This window comes from Scatophagus argus, chromosome 12, assembly GCF_020382885.2.
Source record: "Scatophagus argus isolate fScaArg1 chromosome 12, fScaArg1.pri, whole genome shotgun sequence".
In the NCBI taxonomy this organism is placed as follows: domain Eukaryota; kingdom Metazoa; phylum Chordata; class Actinopteri; family Scatophagidae; genus Scatophagus; species Scatophagus argus.
The window spans coordinates 24,060,521-24,085,579 of record NC_058504.1 but is presented as its reverse complement, the minus strand read 5'-3'; the positions used below and the strand labels follow the sequence as shown (position 1 = coordinate 24,085,579).

General features: G+C 41.9%; 1 protein-coding gene across 3 annotated transcripts in view; it reads left to right on the top strand.

Annotated features, from left to right (window-relative positions):
* Positions 1 to 25,059, top strand: part of enpp6 (ectonucleotide pyrophosphatase/phosphodiesterase 6) — a 79,913-nt gene that overhangs the window by 41,213 nt on the left and 13,641 nt on the right. For 2 of the 3 annotated variants that reach the window (XM_046406052.1, XM_046406051.1), the window contains exons 2-5: positions 716 to 895; positions 14,730 to 14,841; positions 17,626 to 17,767; positions 17,872 to 18,051. In XM_046406052.1, the coding sequence (XP_046262008.1) occupies positions 716 to 895; positions 14,730 to 14,841; positions 17,626 to 17,767; positions 17,872 to 18,051 (614 nt within the window). The remainder of the gene's footprint in view (positions 1 to 715; positions 896 to 14,729; positions 14,842 to 17,625; positions 17,768 to 17,871; positions 18,052 to 25,059) is intronic. The other variant, XM_046406053.1, reaches the window with a different exon arrangement.

The following is a 25,059-nucleotide window of genomic DNA, read 5'->3' as shown; positions in this document are numbered from 1 at the left end:
CTGCTCTCTCAATAGCTCCGGGATAGGGTAGTGTAGGGCTACCCTAATTTTTATTGTTTTATCAGTCTACTTTTTACTCAATAATAATTTAATAATAACTTTATAATAAAATAGCCTAAATATAAAAACAAAAATGCACCATTAATATTTCAGTATTTCATTCAATCATCTAATCATCATCAAATTTCCATGTCGCTGCTGTGTTATGATAATAATTCTGAGCCTTAACAACTTCAAGACTGAAGATGATGGCTTGGAGAAGAATATTGTTGGAGTTGCTCTCTGGTTTTCAGTTGCTTTTGTGAGAATGAGATTCACGTCTGTGTGCTATATCTTACTAAGCCCCAAAACAACAGCCCATCCTGGCCAACAGGATGTGAGTTTTGGATCCTGCCTCTGATGATGTGCTGATGTGTGTATTTTGATAGAGCACATTCTCCTGATGAAAGTCACTGGCTGGCTGGAGACACCCACGCACATATGTGCATCCAGTTCACTGACACCTACTCTTATCCTATACCATATATTTTAATGTCTAATAAAGGCTCAGTGTGTATATTCATGGTAAAGAAGGAACATGCAACCCATAGCAAAGATATGAAGCACTGATGTGGTTTTAATAGTTTTTGGACAATAATTCGCTGGTACAGAGGAATATCAGATGTTTGACACTCAGACTATACTATTTTTTGTTCCACATGTTGATTTTTCTCAGGCCGTCACTGTGACGTTCATCAGATGACTGGAAACTACATGTGGGATAATGCCTCTAAGAAAGAGTTTCTGATTGGGACCAATCCTGACAGTCGGTTGCCTCTTTGGTGGAATGGATCAGAACCATTATGGGTCACCCTGCAGAAGCTGGGAAAGAAGGTTTTCATGTACTACTGGCCTGGTGAGCACACAAATTGTTAACCTCAACACTCAACTGGAACTGTCTGCAGGTATTTGTGAAATTTTGACAGCTGCAAAACAGACAAATTAACTGGCTTTTTAAAATCTTGTCTACACAGACAAGATTTGTTGTTTTTTGTGCCTCTCACAAAACGGATACACTTCTGTTTTGATCAGTACAGCTGTTAACACAGGTACACAGCAAATGTAATACATTATACATGGATCAATGCAGAAGAAAAAAATAAGGCAAAATTATTTTCATACTTCAGTTCTGTCAAGGTTCTTCTGTAACAAAAAGGTTTATGTGTTGGCTTCCGAGCGCTGCCAGAGGAGAACACAGACAAAATACAAGATAGGTTTATTTGTTACACACACACAATCATACACGGTACAAAGTGCAGTCAAATTCTTTTTGTCCCTGCTACCAAAAAATAGGTAAGTAAAATAGAATGAGTACAATTAAATATTATGAAATAGAAACCTTATAAAAATAAGAAAATTAAAAATATGCACTATTTACATGTACAGTATTTACATCCAGTGCAGGTGGGAGTAGGATTATCCAGATTTACTGACCTGCACTTGATGTTGTGTGTATACGCAGTTGGACCAGTGGAGCTTCTGAAATCATGAAATCTTGATGGTTGTTTCCTTATTTTATGTTATTTCCTCCCTGTTCCATGTTTTAAGTGATGGAAGTTTTTCTTTACATTTTTCTCTAACCAGTTTATTGTTGGATATTCCTTACATCTAATCATAGGATCTGAAATAAGTGCCAGGGATAATCTGCTACCTTTCTAGCTGGCATATGTGTCCACTGGCTCTGTGTTTGGGCTGTATCGCTTGCTGCTTACACTTCTCTCTCTGCTATCTTTACTCACCCTTGCTTACTTGCTGTAGTTGAACTATTTAGCCAGACAAGGTCTTGTCTCTGAACTGTCAAATTCACATATACAACATATAAATATAAATACCTTTTTTAGTAGTTCACTAAAAATGAATCTCTCATACTCATATGCATGTCTTTTATTATGGACTTTGTCTTCACACTTACATAGTAGTAGTAGCTAGTTTTCTGTGTTTTTAGTTTTTGAGGAGAGGCATAGCTAAGGGAGAACAGGAAACAACTGATAAACCTGCATTAAGTCTTCTCCCATTTTATATGATTACCGTCTTTGTATTTTATAAATTCAAGATATATTTGTTCTCATTTACACATTCCATGCTGCTGAGCTACTCACAATCGTTATGAACAATAACAACATCGTCAGACAAAATAAATAGAATTATAGGTTAATGACAGTAGCTATACTATGAGATTAGCTATACTGACATTTAAAATGAGTGATGACAGAAAGTTAAAAGCAACTAAAAGGTGTCATATTCAGGAGATACAAAACATCTAATGAGCTGCAAAATGCAAAAATGCAACTACACAGCAAATGTTGCACTTGTAAAGTAACACTAAGAGTGAAATTTAACACTATTTCTGAGTGTATTCAGTTCTTTTCAGAATTGGTGTTAAATTAACTCTTGCCATAGTGTTAATATTTCAGAGTAAAATTAACTCAAAAACTTAAAAAGTAACACTTGCTTACACTGTATGGTGTTATTTAAACTGAGACTAGAGTGTAAATATGATTCTCGGCAGTGTTAATAATTTAGTCTTCTGTGATAACAAATCAGCTCTGGTTCTAATGCTCATTAACACTGCATTGAATTTTAAAGTTTGACACTGGAGGCTCATATAACTCTGATAAATGTAATGTTACACACTACTGTGTTGATAATTTACTCTGCTGTGAAAAACCAACTCCAATAGAGTCAAGTCCAAATGGATAGATACTTTATTCATTCATTCATTAAGGTTAAAGGGCATAGAATAAATACTAATTAAAGCACAGTAAACAAAGATAAAAAGTAAATAAGTCCACCACCATCTCCCTGGTCTTGGTGGTGTTGAGGTTCAGGTGGTTGGAAATACACCATGTGACAAAGTCCTGTATCAATTTCCTGTACTCCTCTACCTGTCCACTATTGATGCAGCCCACAATATTTGCAAACTTTTGCATGTAACAGGACTCAGAGTTGTAGTGGATGTCCGATGTGTACAGGGTGAACAGGACCAAAGAGAGCAGGGTCCCCTGCGGCGCTCCTGTGCTGTTGTCCACAGTGTCAGATCTGCAGTCCCACAGTCGCACATACTGAGGTCTGCCTGTCAGGTAGTCTGTAATCCATGTCACCAGGTGTGAACCTACTCCCGTCTCTGTTAGTTTATTTCTGAGGAGCATAGGATGGATATTGTTGAAGATGCTGGAGAAGTCCAAGAATGTAATCCTCACAGCACCACACTGTACAAGTGAGAGAGGGATCGGTGCAGGATGTTTTCCACAGCTGAGGGACCCTCCCCCATTCCAGGCTCTGGTTGAAGATGCACTGTAGAGAGTCTTCCAGCTCCAACGTGCAGGCCTTCAGCAGTCGTGGGGATACTCCATTTGGTCTTGCTGGGACACCAGCACTCCGGCCTGAAAGATGAGAATAGCGCACTCAAACTCAAGGTAGATGACCTCGAGGACCCTTTGCGTCGCAATAATATAATGATTATTGGCATACCTGAACATGAGGAGAGTGGTAAACCAACAGAATTCGTCGCGGCCCTGATTCTAAAGCTCCTTGGCGAAGACAACTTTCAGTCTCCGGTAGTCGTTGACCGGGCACACCGGACCCTGCGCCTGCCATCCAAGGAGGGAGCCAAGTCCTGCGGCATCATTGCCAGTGATGCGGCAACGGCGCGAGTTCACAGAGGCCCTGAGGGTGCTACGAGAGCTGCGGTTGGAACACAGCCTCCTCTTCCCAGCGAGGCTTCGAATAAAACACAAAGATCAGGTCAAGGTTTTCACTACACCGTGTGAGGCAATGACATTCATAAATACTGACTTAAAGAATATGGCTTAAATTGTGATGCTTCCTCCCCTATGAGGTATGCTGAGGACTAATTATACCATGGGGATTGTGCTTTTCTTTCTTTTTTCCCTCAATTTAAACAGTATGTTTGATCTTACATTTATGAGACTGTCAATCTGTACACACAATGTCAGTACAGGAAAGTATAACATATACCAATATAGATGATAATCTTAAACTGGTCTCATGGAATGTAAAAGGTTTAGGTCATGTGATTAAAAGAGGTAGTGTCATTAAATCCATCCATCCATCCATCTTCTTCCGCTTCATCCGGGACCAGGTTGCGGGGGCAGCAGCTTGAGCAGGGATGCCCAGACTTCCCTCTCCCCAGACACTTTCTCTGTCTCTTTCGGGCAGACACCAAGGCGTCCCCAGGCCAGCCGAGTGACATAGTCCCTCCAGCGTCTCCTGGGTCTTCCTTGGGGCCTCCTCCCGGTGGGGCATGCCCAGAACACCTCCCCAGGAAGGCGTCCATGGGGCATCCAAAACATGTCCCAAAGTTCATGACCATAGGTGAGGATAGGAACATAGATTGACTGGTAAATTGAGATCTTCACCTTACGGCTCAGCCCTCTCTTTACCACGACGGACCAATACAACGACCACATTACTGCTGTCGCTGCACCAATCCGCCTGTCAATCTCACGCTCCCATCTTCCCTCACTCGTGAACAAGACCCCGAGATACTTAAACTCCTCCACTTGAGGCAGGAACTCTCCTCCAACCATTAAACCAAATCATTAAAGCCAGATATAATTTTCCTTCAAGAAACGCACATCAGTGTAAATGAACAACGCAGGCTGAGAGCAAATTGGATTTCCCAGGTTTACCAAGCACCTTTCACTCGCAAGGCTAGGTGGGTCGCTATTCTTTTCCGAAAAAATATAGCGTTTCGCCTCGACTGCATGACAGCAGACTCATATGGCAGATATTTGATAACTTGATAAGAAACGTAAACTCCCTCCCAATAACGCTACTTAACATATATGGTCCAAATGCTGATAATCCTGATTTTTTCCACAAAGTATTTGATTTGGTACCACCCTCTACCACCATTGTCATTATTGGGGGGGACTTTAATTGCTACCATGACCCGATTTTAGATAGATTTTCTCCAAAAACACCTCCTGCCATAACCTCTGTGCAAACCATGAACAATCTAATCAAAACAAGGAATATGGTGATTTGGGGACTGCTTCCCCCTACCGATAAAGAGTTTTCTTTTTACTCACATGTTCATAGATCTTACACTAGAATCGATTATTTCCTGATCTCTCCCAAATTACTTCCTAGTGTTGACAACTCCACTTACCATAATATAATAATATCTGATCACAGCCCAGTTTCTCTTACCCTCAAAAATATCCTGTCTAAACCACTATAATTTTCTTATAACTTGTGAAATGTTAAAATCATATTGAGGTGGTAGCAAAAAGTGAAACTAAACAGTTGAGATTTTGTTTTACTTATCTTTTTATTAATGTCATTTCTCATGTTGTTAATTGCTTTCCTGCCTGTACAACATCCATTGCACGTCTGCCCGTCCTGGGTGAGGGATCCCTCCTCTGTTGCTCACCCTGAGGTTTCTTCCATTTTTTCCTGTTAAAGGTTTTTCTGGGAGTTTTTCCTTAGTCGATGTGAGGGTCGAAGGGCAGAGGATGTTGCTGATGTTATGTTAAGCCCTTTGAGACAAACTGCTTGTAAAAATGGACAAATAAAGTTGACTTGACTTGACTTGACTTGACAATATAGCTGGCACTTTAATCCCAGTCTTCCTGAAGACCACTCTTTCATGGATCATATGACCGCACACATAGATGAGTTTCTTGCCACAAATGATAATGGAGAGGTTTCTGGTTCAGTCTATGGGAGACCTTCAAGGTTGTGATGAGAGGTCACGTGAATCAGCTAAGAAAAGAGAACTTCATAGTCACCTTAAGGAAATTGAAGGAACGCTTTCAGTACTCAAGAAGACATATAAATCCTCTCTCTCACCTGTTGATTTTAACAAGATTTTAAAACTGAAATATGAATACAACAGCATTCTCAATAAACAGGTTAGTTGTCTCCTATTAAAACTTAAGCAGAAACATTTTGAACTTGGGGACAAGCCAGAGAAATTGCTGGCTAACCAACTCAGAGGTGAAAGGGCTAATCAAGGGATCCATAGGATAAAATCTAAACCAGGTCGATTGATCACTAACCCAAAAGAGATAAACGTGCCATTCAGGGATCTCTACAAGGAACTGTACTCCAGCAGTACTCCATGTAGAGGCCAAAGAAACAGACTTCTCCAACTTTTTTGCTAATTTAAGTGTTCCCCAACTAGATAGTCTTGCAAAAGATGACTTGGACGCCCCAATTTCTAAAATTGACCTTTTGAATGCTATTCGAGCTTTCCCTTCTGGAATAGCAGTTGGCCCAGATGGCTTTGGCTGCAAATTCTATTCTGAATTCTTTCATGAAAAAACACTCCCTCTCATGTTCAGGATGGTGAATGATTCACTGAAGAGTAAGTTCAGTCAATCATTATAATCATTATAGTGAATAAGTTCACTATGCGAAGCTAACATCTGCTTGATCTTGAAAAAGGAAAGAGAAGATCCTGACCCTGCAATCTATAGACCTGTCGTTCTTTTAAACTGTGACCAGAAAATAAAATGTCTTGGCTACAAAATTGGGTAGATATATCTCTACAATTGTGCATCCCAATCAGACTGGATTTATTCCAGGTCGGTTTTCTTTCAGTAATGTCCATCTGCTCTTATCTCGGTGGGACCTCGTCCTCGGGGGCAGTCGTGGATCAGTGGGTAGGGTATCGGACCCATAACCGGTGGGTCGCTGGTTCGATTCCCCGTACCGGTGTCCATGGCCGAGGTACCCTTGAGCAAGGTACCTAACCCCCACTGCTCCCCAGGCGCTGCACGCGGTCGCCCACTGCCCTGGGTTTGTTGTGTGTGACAAAATATGTCACTTTCTTAAACACATTGTACTCGGATCAGGTAAAGAATGCAAAGGCCATCATCTTATCTCTTGATGCCCAGAAAGCATTCGATCAGATCAAATGGCCTTACATGTTCAAGACATTAAAACGATTTGGATTTGGGGAGAAATTTATCAATTGGGTGAAAATAATTTATCTCAAATCGGTCTCCTCTATTCTCACCAACTTAAACAGATCCCAGCCATTTGAGCTGCAGTGTGGTGTGAGGCAGGGCGACCCCCTTTCTCCCCTTCTTTTTGATATAGCACTGGAACCCCTTGCAATAGGTATCAGGAACCACCCAGATATTCATGTTATAAAACTTCACTGTATTGAAAGCCTGGTTAACCTGTATGCTGATGATCTATTGGTCTGTTTATTGGACCCAGTAGTCTCAGTCCCCAACCTTCTGAATTATATCAAATTATTCAGCAAACTGTCGGGATACACAATTAACTGGGACAAATGCGAGTTCATGCCTTCAACAAATAATTTGTGTCCCCTTTTTTTGAAATCTTTGCCATTTAAATTAGTCACTACCAATTTTAATTATCTCGGACTCAAGATCCCTAGGAACCCCAAGCTCTTATTTAAATTGAACGTTTTGAATATGGTGGACAAATTAAAGGTTGATATTAGGAATTGGAAGCTTCTTCCTTTATCAATGACTGGCCGCATAAATGCCATTAAAATGGTTACACTTCCAAGGTTCTTATATCTTTTTCAAAACGCCCGCTTTATCTACCGCTACCTTTCTTTAAACAACTGGACTCAATAATTCTTTCATTCATTTGGGCAGATAAACCCCCTCGTATTTCCGAGGCCCACCTACATAAAAGTGTAAACACAGGCGGCCTTGGCCTCCCTATTTTTAAACATTATTATTGGGCTGCAAATGCAAGGGCTTTCACTTTCTGGCAAGGTGGCTCTCCTGAGGATGACTGGTCCCCTGCCTCTCCACTTTGATTAAGAATTGAGTCCTTGGCAGTATCAGAAACATCTCTCCTAGCATTGCTAAATGCATTGATAAAAAGATTCCTTGGACTACCAGTTGTCTCAGAAAATTGCCTCATGGCATGTAATCATCTCTTTAGACTAGGACTGATGGATGGAGTTTTCCTGGACTGGAGAGATATGGGGCCTACGCTGTATTTCAGACTTGTATATGGATAATCATTTTGCATCTTTCCCTCAGCTCCAGGCCAGATATCACCTTCCTCAGTCACACTTTTACCGATACTTACAGATCAGACATTTTGTAAGAGGACATATCTCTGATTTTCCAACAAAACCACAGAATCATAATTTTTATGATCTACTTCTTGTCAAGCTGGAGCTCGGAGCAGGAATTTTTGAGTCTGTGTCTCCCATGTGTGATAGATGTGGCACAGCTGAAGGCTCACTCTCGCACTTATTTTGGTATTGCCCAGTACTTGACAGTTTTTGGCGCGACATATGTGTTATGTGGTTCTCTAAGCAATATGAAATAAATATCCAACCGGATTGTAAATTAGCAGTATTTGGCTCTTCTGAAAGTATATCAACTTTTCCTCCCCACTATAAACAGGCTGTTCAAACGGGCATGGTGACAGCCAAAAAATTGATCTTATTAAACTGGAAGTCTCCATCACCCCCTTGTTTCAAGAGGTAGCACAATGAAATGGTCTCTGTCTCCAGGATGGAGCAGATTCGTTTTAGCAGGCGAAATACACAAAATGACTATCAAAAGGTGTGGAAGCCTTTTTTGGCTCTACTTGATGAGACCGGTACATCCACTATGTGAGTTAACCCTCTGAAGTCATGTATAATTGTCAGTTGTTGACTATTTTTGATTCTAATTTTATATTTCAACTTAGAATTTTTTTTATCTTGCCATTTTGGAATCATTTTTGATCAGCACAACCTCACAAGTGTGATTTACTGTTGTTTTTTTCATTTTGACATACTGTATTGACACACTGGACCTAAAATCACACAAAACTCTAAAATCCGACTGGGGAAAATGCGCTGAAATGCGCTGAATGAAGTGCGCTCAATGCGCTGGTGTTTACTGCGTCTTCTTGAATAAAATGCGCGCCCCAAACGCGCACCAAACGTGATGGCAATGGTCATGAAAAAAACAGTGCGTATATTTTTTATCATAACTCGGGTTTTACTTGACATATTAACAAAATTTAAAAACTGGTATATAGTTTGAAGTGCCCACTTTCGACACAAAAAAAACTGGGATTCAGCGAGGCTGCGTCTTGCAGCTACATCGTCTTAAAGTGGTCTTGTGATAAGGACGCACCGGCGCGTCTGTCGACTCCTGAGGGTTAAACTGATATGTGGTATTTGTAATTTTCTTGTGTAAAACTGTCCTGTGCCTATCTTTTACTGAACACGGATAACAGAACAATCCTCTCATGTTTGTTTTGTTTGCTTTTTTTTTAATGTCTGTCCCTGGTAGTTTACTTCTACATACCCCTGACAATTACTTTTTATTTTCTTACTCTCATATGTAATGCCAGATGGGGCATGATTATTGTGTATGATGTAAATATGTTCATTGCAAAAAGTTAAAATAAAATAATTAAAAAAAAAATAGGATCAACTGTAAAACATGGAATATTGTCCTGCTAGCAATTTAATTTTCAATTTCAATTTCTTTTCTAATAAGCCAGAGGTCTGATGTCACAGCGCTTCTGTTCCTTTGCCGGGAGGCTCTGAGCAGATTGTAGCGTACTGACCCTGGCACAAGTGTCCTGCATAGTGTCAGAACTTAATACTGAAATGGGTTACAGTGTAACAAGTGCAGCTCTTGGAATGTGGAAAAAGCCTTAACAGATTTCATGGCCATACTTACCAAAGTCGACATCCACTTCAGTGCCATCCTTAGGAAAATCAGCTGCCAGGAGGAGGTCTTCAAGCTCATTGGTGAATGAAAGCTTTCTGCATTGTTGGATCTTTTTCTTAAATGTGGTTGTCCATTTCTCCAGATATTTGCCTCAAATGTCAGTCAACTGTCAGCTTCATCTTCTTCTTGACTGCGTCCTCATCAGGTGAATGTTTAATCAATGTGATGGCTTCCATGCACTCATCTTCACTCAGGACAGTCTCTGGAACATATTGGGACTCTCGTCCAGCATCTGGCCCTCCAAGCCCTTCTTCATGAGATGTTCCTTCAGATGATGCTGCACAATAGATAGATAGATAGAAAGATAGATAGATATTTTATTTTCCCGAGGGAAATTCAAGCATCCAGTAGCACATTACAGCAGTATAGGTTAGTCAAAAAGTAAATGAACAGACAAACAAGGCCTAACTGTTAGTGGGAAATAGTTTATTTAGTATATGTTTAGTCTAACATATGCTACATAAGGTATAGTAGTGTACAAAGAACGCAGGTTGACCAGATTGACTGGGTGTGTTAAAAAGCCTTCTCAGGAAGTACAGACAACTCTGTGTTTTCCTGTGGATGGTGTCGGTGTTCACTGACCAGTTCGGTCTGTCATCCAACTGCAGACCCAGGTACTTGTAGGTCCTGACCACCTCCACTTCTGTGCCCCAGAAGAAGTCCAGTGTGGGATGGGGTCTGTTTCTCCTGAAGTCAACCACCATCTCCTTGGTTTTGGATATATTGAGTTGTGGCTTGTTAGCTCTGCACCATTCAGCAAAGCCCTCCACCAGGCTCCTGTACTCCCCCTCCTGTCCATCCTCAATGCATCTCATTATCACAGTATCATCTGAGCACTTCTACATGTGGCAGAGCTCCAATTGGTGCATCCCTTACTTCTGGTGTCCACCACCAGGTTCGAGGATTGCCATCACGACAGACACCAGAGACCTTACGACCACAGCTCCGAGCAGCAGCTTCCACAATGGAGGTGGAAAACATGGCCCACTCAGACTCAATGTCCCCAGCCTCCATCGGGATCTGGTCAAAGTTCTCCCGGAGGTGTGAGTTGAAAACCCCTCTGACGGAGGGTTCCGCCAGATGTTCCCAGCAGACCCTCACAATATGTTCGGGTCTGCCAAGTCTGTACGGCTTCCTCCTCCCCCAGCAGATCCAACTCACCACCAGGTGGTGATCGGTGGACAGCTCAGCCCCTCTCTTCGCCTGAGTGTCCAAAACCTATGGCCGAAGGCCAGATGACACGACCACGAAATCGATCATTGACCTCTGGCCCAGGGTGTCTTGGTGCCATGTGCACTGATGGACACCCTTATGCATGAATATGGTGTTCGTTATGCACAAACTGTGACTAGCACAGAAGTCTGACAACAGAATATTTTATATATGTATATAAAAAGTTATTCTTCTCTTATTACCCTGTTACCTCCAGATGATAATCATCTGTATCTAGATCTGTGTCTGATCTCCAAACAGTTTTAATCCTCCAGGCCAAGTACCCAGTGCCACTCTCGTCATCACAATAATGCTCCTTGGAGGATGAGAGGATATCTCAAGGAAATTCAATCGAATGCAACTGGACTTAGTTATTTGTCTTTGAAGACGTTTCACCTCTCATCCAAGAGGCTTCATCAGTTCATGCTCGCTTGACTAGGCTGGGACTAGTCCAACTAGCTGGTGTGGAGATCCAGGTATTTAACCTCTGTGGAGGCATTCACATGGCCAGTGGTGTCATAGGCTCGTTTAGTGCTTCGTCTTCAAAGACAAATAACTAAGTCCAGTTGCATTCGATTGAATTTCCTTGAGATAACCATGACCTGGATGAATGAGAATATTCACATTCTGATGAGAGGATAATAAAAACAGACACTCCATTAATAAGGCTTATCAAACGTTAAGGTGCTGCAAAGTAATTTTGGACACAATAACAAACAACAAAAAAGAGCGAGATTTTGAATATCAACCCACCACTCCTCCCTCCCTGCTACCTACCACACTCCTGTAGCCCCACTCTCTAACATTTTTTTGAAAAAGGGTGAAAAAATATATTATATTGGCCCCTATATTAGCCATAGCTCCACAACTGCAACTCAAAGAGACTCACATATGTGGGCAGTCGTGGATCAGCGGTTAGGGTGTCGGACCCGTAACCGGTGGATCGCTGGTTCGATTCCCCGTACCGGTGTCCATGGCTGAGGTACCCTTGAGCAAGGTACCTAACCCCCCACTGCTCCCCAGGCGCTGCACGCGGTCGCCCACTGCCCCGGGTTTGCTGTGTGTGTGTGCACGTCACTTGGGTGGGTTAAATGCAGAGCACAAATTTCGTTGGAGTGAGTTCCCTCCAATGACAAAATATGTCACTTTCATCTTTTTTTCTTTCATTTAGGATGAAAAAAAAGCAAATAGAATTCATTCAATTCAGTCATTGCAATCTGACCTTCTGTTGCCCATAAAATTAAAAAAAATCTCTTAAAGAATCAGGGACAGCGATGGCAGAGAGAGGCCCTGATTGGATATAGAGGGGTAACCCACTAGATAACTTCTTTTCTGTCCCAGCTGCAAAGAGGGGAGATTGGGAGACCCACTTAAAATACCTTAATTTAATTTCCCTTTGGGGATAAATAAAGAAATTCTCATTCTGATGAATGGGTTAGCAAGGTATGTTGAGCCTTAAGCTCAGGGTTTTCAGTGTCAAAAAGTCTCTCTTTTACCTTGGCTAGACCAACATGGTAACTCATGCTACACATATAACCTGGTCAGGATCAGGTTATGTTCAGAGTTTTGAATGAAAATGGCTATAAACATTTCTGCCCTTTCACCAATTGTTTTTTCCGTTGAGCAATATAGATTCTCAGTCTGAGAGAATATGTTATATTCAAACTTTATTAAAAGTAACTGTGTGCATCACATTGTGGTTGCCTGCATTCAGTTTGCGATGCAGAAGATAATTTTTCCCCTTTCGCTTTAATGAGTACAATGAAATAAAATTTTACACAGCATATTATCTATACACTAATAAAATAATGAAGGCACAGCTACTAGTCCAGTTCTATTTTTTTTTAGTCCTGCTTTGCTGCCAATATCTGTTTAACATTACTGATATTGTAGTTAAAAGATTATTGAAAATTGATTAGATTATTAGTTATCACAAATAATATCAAATCAGTAAAATTAATTTAACTTTGATTTGGCCAAAAACCTAAGTGATTTCCATGTATCCTTCAGCTCACACAAAAAAGCCTGGATATGTCAAACTTGCTACATAGTATACACCTTTTGTGACACCAGCCAGCGTAATCTCACTCGTGAGAGGACACACAAGGCAGGCAGTGCAGTGATCTGAGAAGTGTTAAGAGGTGGTGTGAGAAGGTGAGCACCCCCCCCTTCTCACGGTCTCCCATGAGGGACGCGGTTTTGATAACGTGGCCTGCGAGGCAGTGTCGGAAAATTTAAATTTAAATTACTTTTTGGACTTTGTGGCACATGTATACGCGGACGCGTGTGCGCGCACACACACACGCACCTGGAGAAATGGACTCTGTCATCAGTTTATATATGTTTTAAATGCTTGGTGACATGTTTGGCGTGGCGTACGCCATGGACGCTTCGGCGCTGAAAATTCAGCCCGCTGCGTCGCTCACTCACCACAACCACAACTCACCCGTGTCAGTTTTCTCCCCGGTTTAGCATCCAGGCGTGTGGTGAGGTACCCACTACTCGTCCACCTCTTCATTTCAGTTTGTAAAGACTCTGGTTTGTCATACACTCACAGTCACCTGCACTCCCGGTCCAGCTCCACTGCTCCTCTGCGGAAGCGCGTGCAGCTGCAGGGGCGGACTTTATTGAGCACAGGGCAAGGGGGCACGTCCCATTGCACTCAGGGGGTTTTTATTTTCTTTATGGTGTTGGCTATGTGGTGTTTGTGAAAAGTTATTGTGTGGTGTGTAAATATTTGGTGTGTGGATAAATTAAATAATGTATTTTTTTTTTTTTTGTATTTATTTATTATGATTAGTGTATTGGATGGACCATTATGTTTGTTGGTAATCCCCTCCATAATGATTTGGACCATTTGGGCTCAACAAGCAGCCCTATTTAAAGGAGCCTCATTTTGCTCTTGTTGTTCCTTGGGAGAACTACTATGTACTGCTGTGAGAGTTTGTTATCGATGTTTAGTTTCTGCATTATTCCTGCATTTTGTCTGACTGTGAAAACCTTGTGTTCCGGGAGAATAAAAGGGCTTTTCCTGGCACCTGACGCTTTGCTGCCTCCTATTTTCAACCTCTAAAGCCTGAATCCGATCTTGCCGAGATCCCGTTATTCGGGGAGACCACTCTGGTCCCTCACAGGTGGGTATGTTCAAAAGCAAACAGGGACAAGAAAAACAAGCATAATGCAGACCTGGATATAACAGTGCAACTAATTCCTAAACATTTAATACACTGTGTTGACAATTGTTATCTGCAGCTGTGTCTTTTTCAGTTTTTATGAAACTATAATCATGCTTCTAACAGTTTGATTAAGGTGAATGTCTTCATGAAACAACTTTGTTGCTGCAAAGAGAAGAGATTTTTCCTCTTGTCAGCTGTTTTTTTGTTGGGCTTTTTTTGTGCTGCTGGTTAAAATAGCACCTGTGAATAAAAGTGAGCACACCATATAATAAAAAGTTTTATACGTCCTTATACTGTTGTATTGCATTTTAATTTTATTTTTCCCCTTTATAAATCAGGTTAAGAGTTAAGTGTAAATTACAACTTCTGGTAAGGCTGTGCTGCCACTGGTACAAAGCAAAGGTTTAATCTTAGCTACGGCAACAAAGTTCTTGTTAAAACCTCATAGCAGGAATTAACCCTGAGTAAGAAAAAAAATATATAACTTCATTTTATGATTTTCTATTTTGCATGGGTAGCCCTGTTGGAACTCTGCTGGGAACTGACTTCCCCACCTTGCCATTCAAAACCTGTGTGTGTGTGTGTATGTGTGTGTCTCCAGGCTGCGAGGTGGAGATTCTGGGTGTACGTCCATCATTCTGTGAGAAATATGTCTACAATCCATCAGAGAAAAATCTTACAGACTCGATAGTGAATGCACTCAACGTCCTAAGGTAACAACAAAATGACATTTAGAGAGGACAGTTTTACTCCTTTTATGCTGTACGAGAAAGAGTATTAATTATGATGGAGTGTGGAGGATGAGTTGTGGAGTCTTGAGAAAGACGCTGCTTGGTAGTCTGGTACAGCAGCAGATACTTCTGTATATTTTGTCAGATGGCAGCAGGGTTAAAAAGTTTTCTTTTCACTCGTATTTTTCACAAGTTAAAATAAAAAGATCTAAGACTTTTTCTGTGCATGCAAAAGGATTATTTTTCTCACACAAATTTGTTAGAATCTGCATTAATGGACACTTCCTCTTTTGTCAAGATAGTCTATCAACCTAACAGGTGTGGCATATTAAGATGCCAAATCAAAAACATGATAGCACAGGTGTTCCCTGGACTGGTCAAGATGATCTTGGAAGGGAGAAGTGTTCACTAACATTTTTTAATAAATCTTTGCTCAAAATTCAATTCAGTTCAATTCAGTTTATTTATATAGCGCCAATTCGCAACAAAAGTTATCTCATGACACTTTCCAATTTGAGCAGGTCTAGACCAAACTCTTTAATTAAACTGTAAATACAGAGAGCCCAACATCCCCCCTTGAGCAAGCACTTGGCGACAGTGGCAAGGCTTTTGGAAGGCAGAAACCTCGGAGCAGATCCCGGCTCAAGATGGGCGGACATCTGCCTTGACTGGTTGGGTTGAGAGAGAGAGAGAAAGAGCAAGGGAGAGAGGGAGAGGGCGTGGGGTGTGAGAAAAGGAGCACACAAGCAGAGATGCATAGCAGCAGTAATAATACCAGAAGTATCGGAAATGTAGGTAATGATAATGACAATGAAGTATACAGAAGGTATTATGCTGATTTTGATAACAATAGTAGTAACAATAGTAATGGTAGTAGCTGTACAGAGTCGTAACAGAATTAAATCAGTTTATGACTAAACAGTAGTAATCGCAGTAGGTTTCCAGCAGGACAACAGCAGGACCGCAGCAGGAGGTCCAATCACAATCGATAGGAATCTGCGGGACAAGAAAGCACAAGGACTCCAGGGAAGAAATTGAGTTAGTAATATGCATTAATGGGACATAGATGTGTGCAGAAGGAGAGGGAGAGGAAGAAAGAGCTCAGTGCGTCATGGGAGGGCCACCGATAGTCTAAGCCTATAGCAGCATAACTAGGGGCCGGCCCTAACTATAAGCTTTATCAAAGAGGAAAGTTTTTAGTCTACTCTTAAATATAGAGATGGTGTCTGCCTCCCGGACTGAAACCAGAAGATGGTTCCAAAATAAAGAAAAAAAGAATATAAAAGAATAAACAGTTTGTATGTACAGAAAATCTTAGATCTTTTACTTCAGTTTGTGACTATTGGGAGGAAAAAACAAACTAGTACATTTTTACTGCGGTACAGGGTAGGTAGGTAGGTAGGTAGAAACACTCTCTTGTGAAAGTGTTATGTTAAAAATGTCTGTGACAACATCAGCTAACTGGTTGGCACATATTCAGAGAACATGGCCAGGGATGATAACAAATCCAGTGGCTTTACAATATTTACTTGCAGGATTTTTGTCACATTCAGTTTGCATAATGACAGCAGTCAGTCCTCTGGAGGAGACTTGATAATTGTCTCTTTGTTGAGGAGATCAAAGCAAAAATAGAAAACCTTAAGCTTAGCTTAAGCAACCTCACATGTGGTGTATTAAAAGGGTCCCGGGCCAAAATTATTAGACTGTAATTTCAATAAAATCCACACACAGCATTAACACAATTTTAAAAACGTGATGATTAAAACTAATCAGAAGCCACCTAGCTGTTTGTTGTGTGTTCTGAACTTTCATTCAGAAATTCAGTTTCAGTTCAGTCAGTTGGGGGTTTATTTACTAATTTTGGGGGGGAAACAATTGTTTATTTTATTTATCTTACATTTCAGTAATAACATTATAGTTTACAATAGTGGTTTGCTGAAAACAACACTCTTGCAGTTCGCTACTCAAAAATTGTGATATTTATACAGTATATAAGTTAAATAAATAAACAAGTTCTTAATTAAGTTCTTAATTTTTCTAGTAAAAATTACCAATAAGAACTGGTAGGAGTATAGTTGAAGTACAGGAATCATAACAAATATTGGTATAAGTATGAGTTGTTGTTGGTGAGTCCTATCTCTAGTCTCTCCTGAGGTTTTTGCATCCTCAATACCAGCTTTCAGTCTTGTTCTGTTGGCGTTATTTGCCGATTATTATCAGAATTTTTGTCACTCGAGCTTCTTTGGTTGTGGATAGGCCCCTCACTTCTCCTTTCATCCAGGCCTTGTGGTTGGGGACTAATTTTGTTGTATATGTGATTTTCAGCACATTTGCTGATAATAATGTCACTGATGATGTTGATTCCTCAAGGTTGATGCAGTTCTTCTGGGTCAGTCTTTTGGCTCTAGATGCAAATTGTTGATGATCCAGGCTAGATGGGATATTGTTTTTGATATGCTGGAGTGTCTGTTTCTCAAATCACTTCATCAAAAGTAAGCCATAAACATTTTCAAATTAAACATCACTATCCGTCAGAAGACGTGATCCACGTGTGAGTGGTCATTGTAAGCTCAGTAATAGCAGCACAGAGAGGAGTGATTGCTGTAGAAGTTTTTACAGTATACAGCATTATACCTAGAAAGCTGAAAAATTACTTTAGTGGAGAATGTTGGTGAATTTCATAGAATAAGTAAATAAATAATAAATGAATGATTATGAATGAAACTATAAAATCGTATGTGTGTGTGTGTGTGTGTCTGTGTGTAGCTCAGGGAAAGCAGGCATGGCAGCAATATATTATGAGAAAATAGATGTGGAGGGCCATCACTTCGGTCCAGACTCTCATCAGGTCAGAACAGCTGTGCTGCAACTGGATCTCGCTATGCAGACACTCCATAGCAAAATCAGAGTGAGTTAATAGCAGTACTATTTTTACTGTACTTTTGGCTAATACTGCTTTTCCTGTCATGTAGCTATTATTCACCTATTCTTTTGTTTGTGATTTTCTTGCAGGAGAAAAACATGGTGAACCAGCTGAACATTTTGTTATTTTCAGACCACGGTATGACAAAGATCCAGTGGATGGAGAAGGTCATAGAGCTGGACAAGTATATCAACATTTCAGACATTGTCAAGATGATGGACAGAGGACCAGTGGTCAGTCTATGGCCCAAAGATAACAAGTACCAAGAGGTGATACCAGGATCTGTGTTTTTTTGCACTGCCATAGTACTGTTTGTGATTAAGAAAATCAAAGAGAATGATTAGAAAGTAATTCAAGGAGAAAGTGATAGGTGTTGAAGATAGACTAAAGATAGCTGAGAGACATCTAGGTCCAGGCACATGAATGATGATTATGAGACCCATCTCCTATTCTAATTTAATTAATCTCCATACCATTGAAGTCCATATAAATGAGTTTTTTGGGTTACCTACTTAACCTGTTTTCTCTGAGTAACTTATTCACTTGAATGATTTGGTTTAAGGACAGTCGTTCAGCTTGTAGGGTGCTGTAAAGTGGTCATTTCCATATTTTGTACCTCTTTTCTATACAGTCACCTAAATGTTACAGACTCTTTCAAGAGATTTAAAATAATAATAATAATTTTTAAAAAAGCTTAGATGTTGGTCATAGAGCCTCTCGTCTCGTTTTCTGCCATTCATGCGGGTCCAGGTCGTGGGGGTATCACTCTCAGCAGGGAAGTCCAGACTGTCCTCTCCCCGGCTACTTACACCAGCTCGTCTGGGGCGACACCAAGGCGTTCCCAGGCCAGACGAAACATTGTCCTATGTAGTCATAGTTCAATTTTCGGCTCAGCTCTCTCTTCACCACAACAGAGCGGTACAGCATCTGCACCATAGCCCATCACAGATGCTGCGCCGATCTGCCTGTCAATCTCCCACTCCAATTTTCCCCCACATATGAACAAGACTCTGAGATACTTGAAATCTTCCAAGTAACTCTCCTCCTCTCAGCAACTCTCCTCCGACCTGGAGTGGGCAATCCACCCTTTTCCAGCTGAGAACCATGGCCTTCACACTTGGCTGCAAATCTCTCCCATGTGAGCTGGAGGTCACTGTTCCATGACACCAATAGGACCACGTCATCTACAAAAGCGAATGACACCCTCCGCCACTTGGCTTGCAATGTTGCAGAAGTGTGTGTCAGTCATGACAAGGATGGGAGAGCCCATCCCTTAGTCCTCCTCAGAATACGTGCTAGTGGGATTAAGGAGATCCTCAAAGTATTCCTTCCACCATCTGATTATGTCTGCAGTTGGGGTCAGCAGCTCCCCATCCCCACTGTAAATATGCAGTGCTGCTTCCTCCTCATGAGTCACCGAACAGTTTGCCAGAATTTCTTCAAGGCTGACTGAAAGTCTCTCTCCATCTTCTCACAGAACTTGTCCCATAGTGTCCCAAGTTTTTGCCCAAGCCATGCGGTGTTTTGCCTGCTGGTAGTTGTCACCTGCCTCAGGAGTCTCACAAACCAACCATGCCCTGTAGGACTCCTTCTTCAGCTTGACGGCACCCTTCAACCCCGTTGTCCAACAGCAGGTTCGGGGATTGCCACCACTACTGGCACCAGTGACCTTCTGACTGCAGCTTCAAATAGCTACCTCAGTAATGGTGGCATTGAACTCCTTATTCAAATTCCATGTCCACCCTCAGAAGGCAGTCAAAGCTATGCCTTAGGTGGGAGAGTTGAAGATTGAAGAACATCCTGACAGAGTCATAAGCCAGACATTCCCAGCAAACCCTCACTGTTCATTTAGGTCTGTCTTTCTGGCTACAAAGCCAAAGCTACAAAGTCAGTCATTGACCTGGGAACTAGGGTGCCCTGGTGCCAAGTGCACTTGTGCACATCCTTGTGTTCGAACATGGTGTTTGTTATGGAAAAACAGTGACTAACACAGAGGTCCAACAACTGAACCCCACTCAGGCTCAGCTCAGACTGGCCATTCCTCCCAGTCACCCCCCTCCAGGTTACACTGTCATTGCCCATGTGAGCGTTGAAGTCTCCCAGCAGAATGAAGTCCCCAGTAGGAATATCATGATAAGTGATATGTATGTAGCCACTGATGTTCTTCGAGACACCATTCTTCCCAATAGCAGATTTTACAATCTATCTCTTCTGAAAAGAGATCCTGATTTCATTTAATTCCTTAAAAGATCCTGCAGTGATTACTATAGTTTGAATACCATACAAATACATCATTGTCATTAAGTCATTAATCAACTCAGCTTTTGAGCCTGTCCATGGTGCCACAGTTGATCTCTGGAATGGTCTCTGGAATGTGTACCTTCTGGTTCAAAATCAGGGAGGCAGATAAATGAAAAATCTCTTTTCAACACACCTGTCTGACACTTTAGTTATCTGGCTTTGCTTTTTGGTCTCGATGACATTCAGACAGCTCATTGTGGAAATGGACACTTCAAATACTGGCATGAGGGCAGTTCTGACCAGACGTTCAATCTGATCTTCTCCTGTTACCCCAGTTCAGCTAAACACAACTACATTGGAAATAATGAGTTACTCAAAGTCAAACTTGAATTGGAAGAATGGAGGCACTCGCTTAAAGGAGTAGAACAACCGTTTAAGGTACTGACGAACCATGGAAACTTATATTCAAGACAGCTAAATACCTTAACTCTTGTAAGGCTTATTGGGCATTATTCTTTGGCTGGTTTAACTTCATTCTCACCTACCGACTCATCTCCAGGAATATAAGCTTGATGCTGTCTCCTATCAGCATAACTCCGTCAAGTCTCCCTCCACCATCCTCTAACCAGTCTGTGTTGTTGCAGTTTTCTCCTGGAAAGTGGAATGTGTTGCCTGCCATCCAGAAGTAAAACCTATTTTGAGCCTCCTCAGACAGGAGATGCACTGTGGAGGCAGGCACAAATGGTTTTGGGACTGCCTTTACTGTGAGCTTGACAGAAGTCCTCTCATTATCCACTCACTGTTATGCTTGCCGCCTGTGGTGTTTGTCATTGCTAGTTCCACATCAGCCTTGACTTTGTTACTGGACTGCTCTCCTCAATCAAATATGATCACAACTAGGGCTGGGTAATGGTACTAAATACTTTTTAAGGTATCAACCAAGATAATCCTGCATATGATTTTTTTTGTACCCAGATCTACAAAAAATACTACTTGTATGGTTTTCTCACAGCCAGTCACTACAAGCATTCTTTAATTTAATGCAAGGTATGATCGGCCCACTACAGCAGCAACTCCCCCTTTGAAGTTTCGACTATTATTCCCTTTTTGATTTTGATGTCATTGATACAGGGTCCGGGTCCATGAGGATCCCTCCCATCTGTCATGTTTATTAGTTGAAAATAATTGTTAATTTTTCCAAGTAGGTCTTTTTTTTACCACAAAAATGTAAGCTCATTTACTCAACCTAAATTGTTGCCAGAACAAATTAAATTATATGCATTAATTGACTTTTCAAAACATGTTATTTTAAATATCAATCTCCATTTGCCCTAATATATAAGATAGACAGATAGAATACTAACAACCGACATGCCCCTGGGATGGTGCAGTGGCTTCTCGCACTCCCGGGTTTAAGCTCCTTTTTGTACTTTTTGTGTTGGTCTAAAGACCAACTCTACCTGTCTCATTTGTGTGAACAAGCGTGTAAGGTACAGTCAAACCAAACTTTTTAAAATAAGGGACAGTTCGACCATGATGACAACGACAACAACAGCGGCCTCACTCCAGAAGTGATGAATGCGTGGACCAATTTCTCAGCATTACTCTGAGAAAGGATAGTCCTTATTTTAACTATGGTACGGAGGTGAAAGAAGGCAGTCCGAGTGATAGTGATGGGTAGTGATGTTTTATATGGGAATTGAAGGACAGGTCCCAGTCTAAAATGACTCCAAGGTTCCTCACCACTGTAATAGAGTTAAAGGTGATGCCATCCAGGGTGGTGGCCCAGTTAGAAAAGAGTCCCTGAGATATTTAGGTCCAAATACAATAACTTATGTTTTTTCTGAATTAAGTAGTAAGAAGTTGGAGGACACCCAGGACTTAATGTCTTTAGGACAGTTTTCCAAATTGGTAAGGTGGCTTATTTCATCCGGTTTTATAGATAAGTATAGCTGTGTATCATAAACAACAATAAAAATTGATAGAGTGCTTCCAGATAATATTTCCCAGTGGAAGCATGTAGAGTGAAAAGTATCGGCCCTTCTCGAGCTCACGGGACTAAGCCCTATTTTAGCTACTTAGAGGCCATTTTTAGCAGTAGTTCAGAGCTAAATCCGCGTGTGAAGTACAGCCCAACCGAACTTATGCTCATCAGAGATAGTTCAGTTATTACGATCTCACCAAAGCTGAAATCCGCACTTGAAAGACAGGGGCTCCTGAGGACAATGGAGTGGCGCAGCAGAGTATGGGGAGCGGCCGGCAAGAGGAAACGATGTGTCAGAAAACAAAAGCGAGGAAAACGGGCAGGCGTGCTTGCCCAGCTGAAAGGTAGCAGGCCACCAATTCCAACTCTCTTCCTGGCCAACGTCCGCTCCCTGGACAACAAAGTGGACCTGTTACGTCTGAGGCTGAGTGTTTCCACAGAGATGAGGAACTGTGCTGTCCTTTGCCTCACGGAAACCTGGCTAATACAACATGCCGGACTCCAGATCGACGGCCTGCAGCTCCTCTGGGCGGATCGCGACCACCGGTCGGGGAAGTCATGAAGAGAAGGGCTCTGTGTGTATGTGCATGAAGGTTGGTGTTCAAATTGTGGACTGATAAAAGCCTACTGCTCTGAGGCAATAGAACTTATGACAGTGAAATGTCGGCCGCACTATCTGCCTCGGGAGTTCACCACGGTGTTCGTCACCATTGTTTACATCCCACCGGGTGCTAATGCTAACGAAGCGCTACAGGAGCTACATGAATCTATTAGCTCGCTGAAGACTAGGCACCCGGAGGTGTTTTACGTGGTTGCGGGGGACTTTAATCACTTGAAATTGACGGACACTCTGCCCAGGTTTTATCAGTATGTCAAGACAAGACAACTTTATTTGTATAGCCCATTTTTCAAGCAGTTTGTCTCAAAGGGCTTAACATAACATCAGCAACATCCTCTGCCCTTCGACCCTCACATCGACGAAGGAAAAACTCCCAGAAAAACCTTTAACAGGAAAAAATGGAAGAAGCCTCAGGGTGAGCAACAGAGGAGGGATTCCTCACCCAGGACTGGCAGACGTGCAATGGATGTTGTACAGGCAGGAAAGCAGTTAACAACATGAGAACAACATTACTAAAAAGAGAAGTAAAACAAAATCTCAACTCATAAAAATTTAAATATTCATGTGATTCATACGTTCAGTTTCACTTTTGATACCACCTCAATATGATTTTAATATTTCACAAGACTGAAATTATAATAATGAAATTACAATGAAATGCTGTATCATTCATGTATTTTTCATATTCTGTTGAAAACCACTATCCTATCAATTCAATTCAGTTCAATTTCGGCCCGCAAGGGAGAACCACCCCGCGGACAGTCGGTGCACAGAAGAATGACAGGCAGATGTCAACAGTAGACACTGGGTTGGTCATAGAGCCGGATGCAGTTCAACATGAAGATCTGGATGGAGAGATACCTGCAGAAAGATACAGAGAGAGAGAGAGAGAGAGAGAGAGAAAGGGGGGGAGAGACACAAAGCTACGAGGAGAACTGGACACACAGTTAGTGACATAAAATAATGAATTGTATGTTAATCTGATTAGGGGAGAGGATAGAAGAGGAAAAGGAGGAGGGGAACTGCTTGGTGGATCATGTTTGTGTCCCCCGGGCAGCATAGGCCTATAGCAGCATAGCTATGATAGAGATTTAAAGATTAACAGTTAGTCAGACCTATTCTACCTGTGGCTGTCTGTCAAGAAGTGAGTGTAACTATGCCTACCAGCCCTACACACTTTGTTTGAGGCTAACTATATGCTTTACTAAACAGAAAGGTTTTAAGTTTAGTCTTAAAAGTGGAGGTGGTGTCTGCCTGTCGAACCCAGATTGGCAACTGGTTCCACAGCAGGGGTGCCTGATAGCTAAAGGCTCGTCCTCCCGTTCTGCTTTTATGAATTTTGGGAACTGCAAGTAAACCTGCACTCTGTAATCTGAGTGTTCTATTGGGAATATATGGGACTATTAGATCACGGACTATAACATCAGAGATGCACAATGCCCAAGGGACCCCTCCCTGCCGGACAAACTCAACAGGCTCTATGCTCGCTTCGAGGATCCTGACACCCCCCGCACCAGACTTACATCACTACCCGGTGACACGTCCCTCTGTGTGTCCACAGCGGGTGTGAGGAAGACCCTCAAAGGTATCAACCCCCGCAAAGCTGCTGGCCCAGACAACATCCCAGGGCGTGTACTGAGGGACTGCGCACACCAGCTGTCTGAGGTGCTGACAGACATCTTTAACACCTCACTGTCACTGGTGTCCATCCCCACTTGCTTAAAGACTGCCACTATTGTCCCCATCCCAAGGTGTTCCATAGCTCTGACCCCGGTAGTCATGAAGTGCTTCGAGAGGCTGGTCATGGCACATATCAGAGGCTCCATCGACGTCACTGTGGACCCCCACCAGTACGCCTACAGAAAAAAACGCTCCACGGATGACGCCATCTCATCAGTGGTCCACACAGCCCTCACCCACCTGGAGAGCAGAAACTCCTACTTCCGCGGTGTCCGTCACCAAAGCTTCTTCCTCAAAGCTGTCAGACTGCTGAACTTTAGCCCTGTAGTCCCCCCCGCCATACCCACACACACACACACCCCTGACCACCCCCCTCATGTGAATGTGAGCTGGTATGAAAATAAAGTTCCTTGATTCCTTGATTCCTTGATTCCTTCAGAGCGATTATGATCAATGTTAAACTGATACCTGTCAGATAGATACTACTCGAACCATTGAAGGGCAGATCCTTTAATCCCAATTTCATGGTCCAGTCTCTGAAATAGAATGTTGTGATCAATGGTATCAAATGCAACACTGAGATCTTGAAGTACAAGGATGGAGATCTCTATTGCGTGCTAGGAGAAGGTCGTTAGAAACTTTTGTCAGTGCTGTTTAAGTACTATGGTGTTTTCTAAATCCAGATTGGAAAGCTTCAAAAAGGTTGGTAGAGTGGAGATGTAGATGGAGCTGCTCCTTTTCAAGGATTTTGGA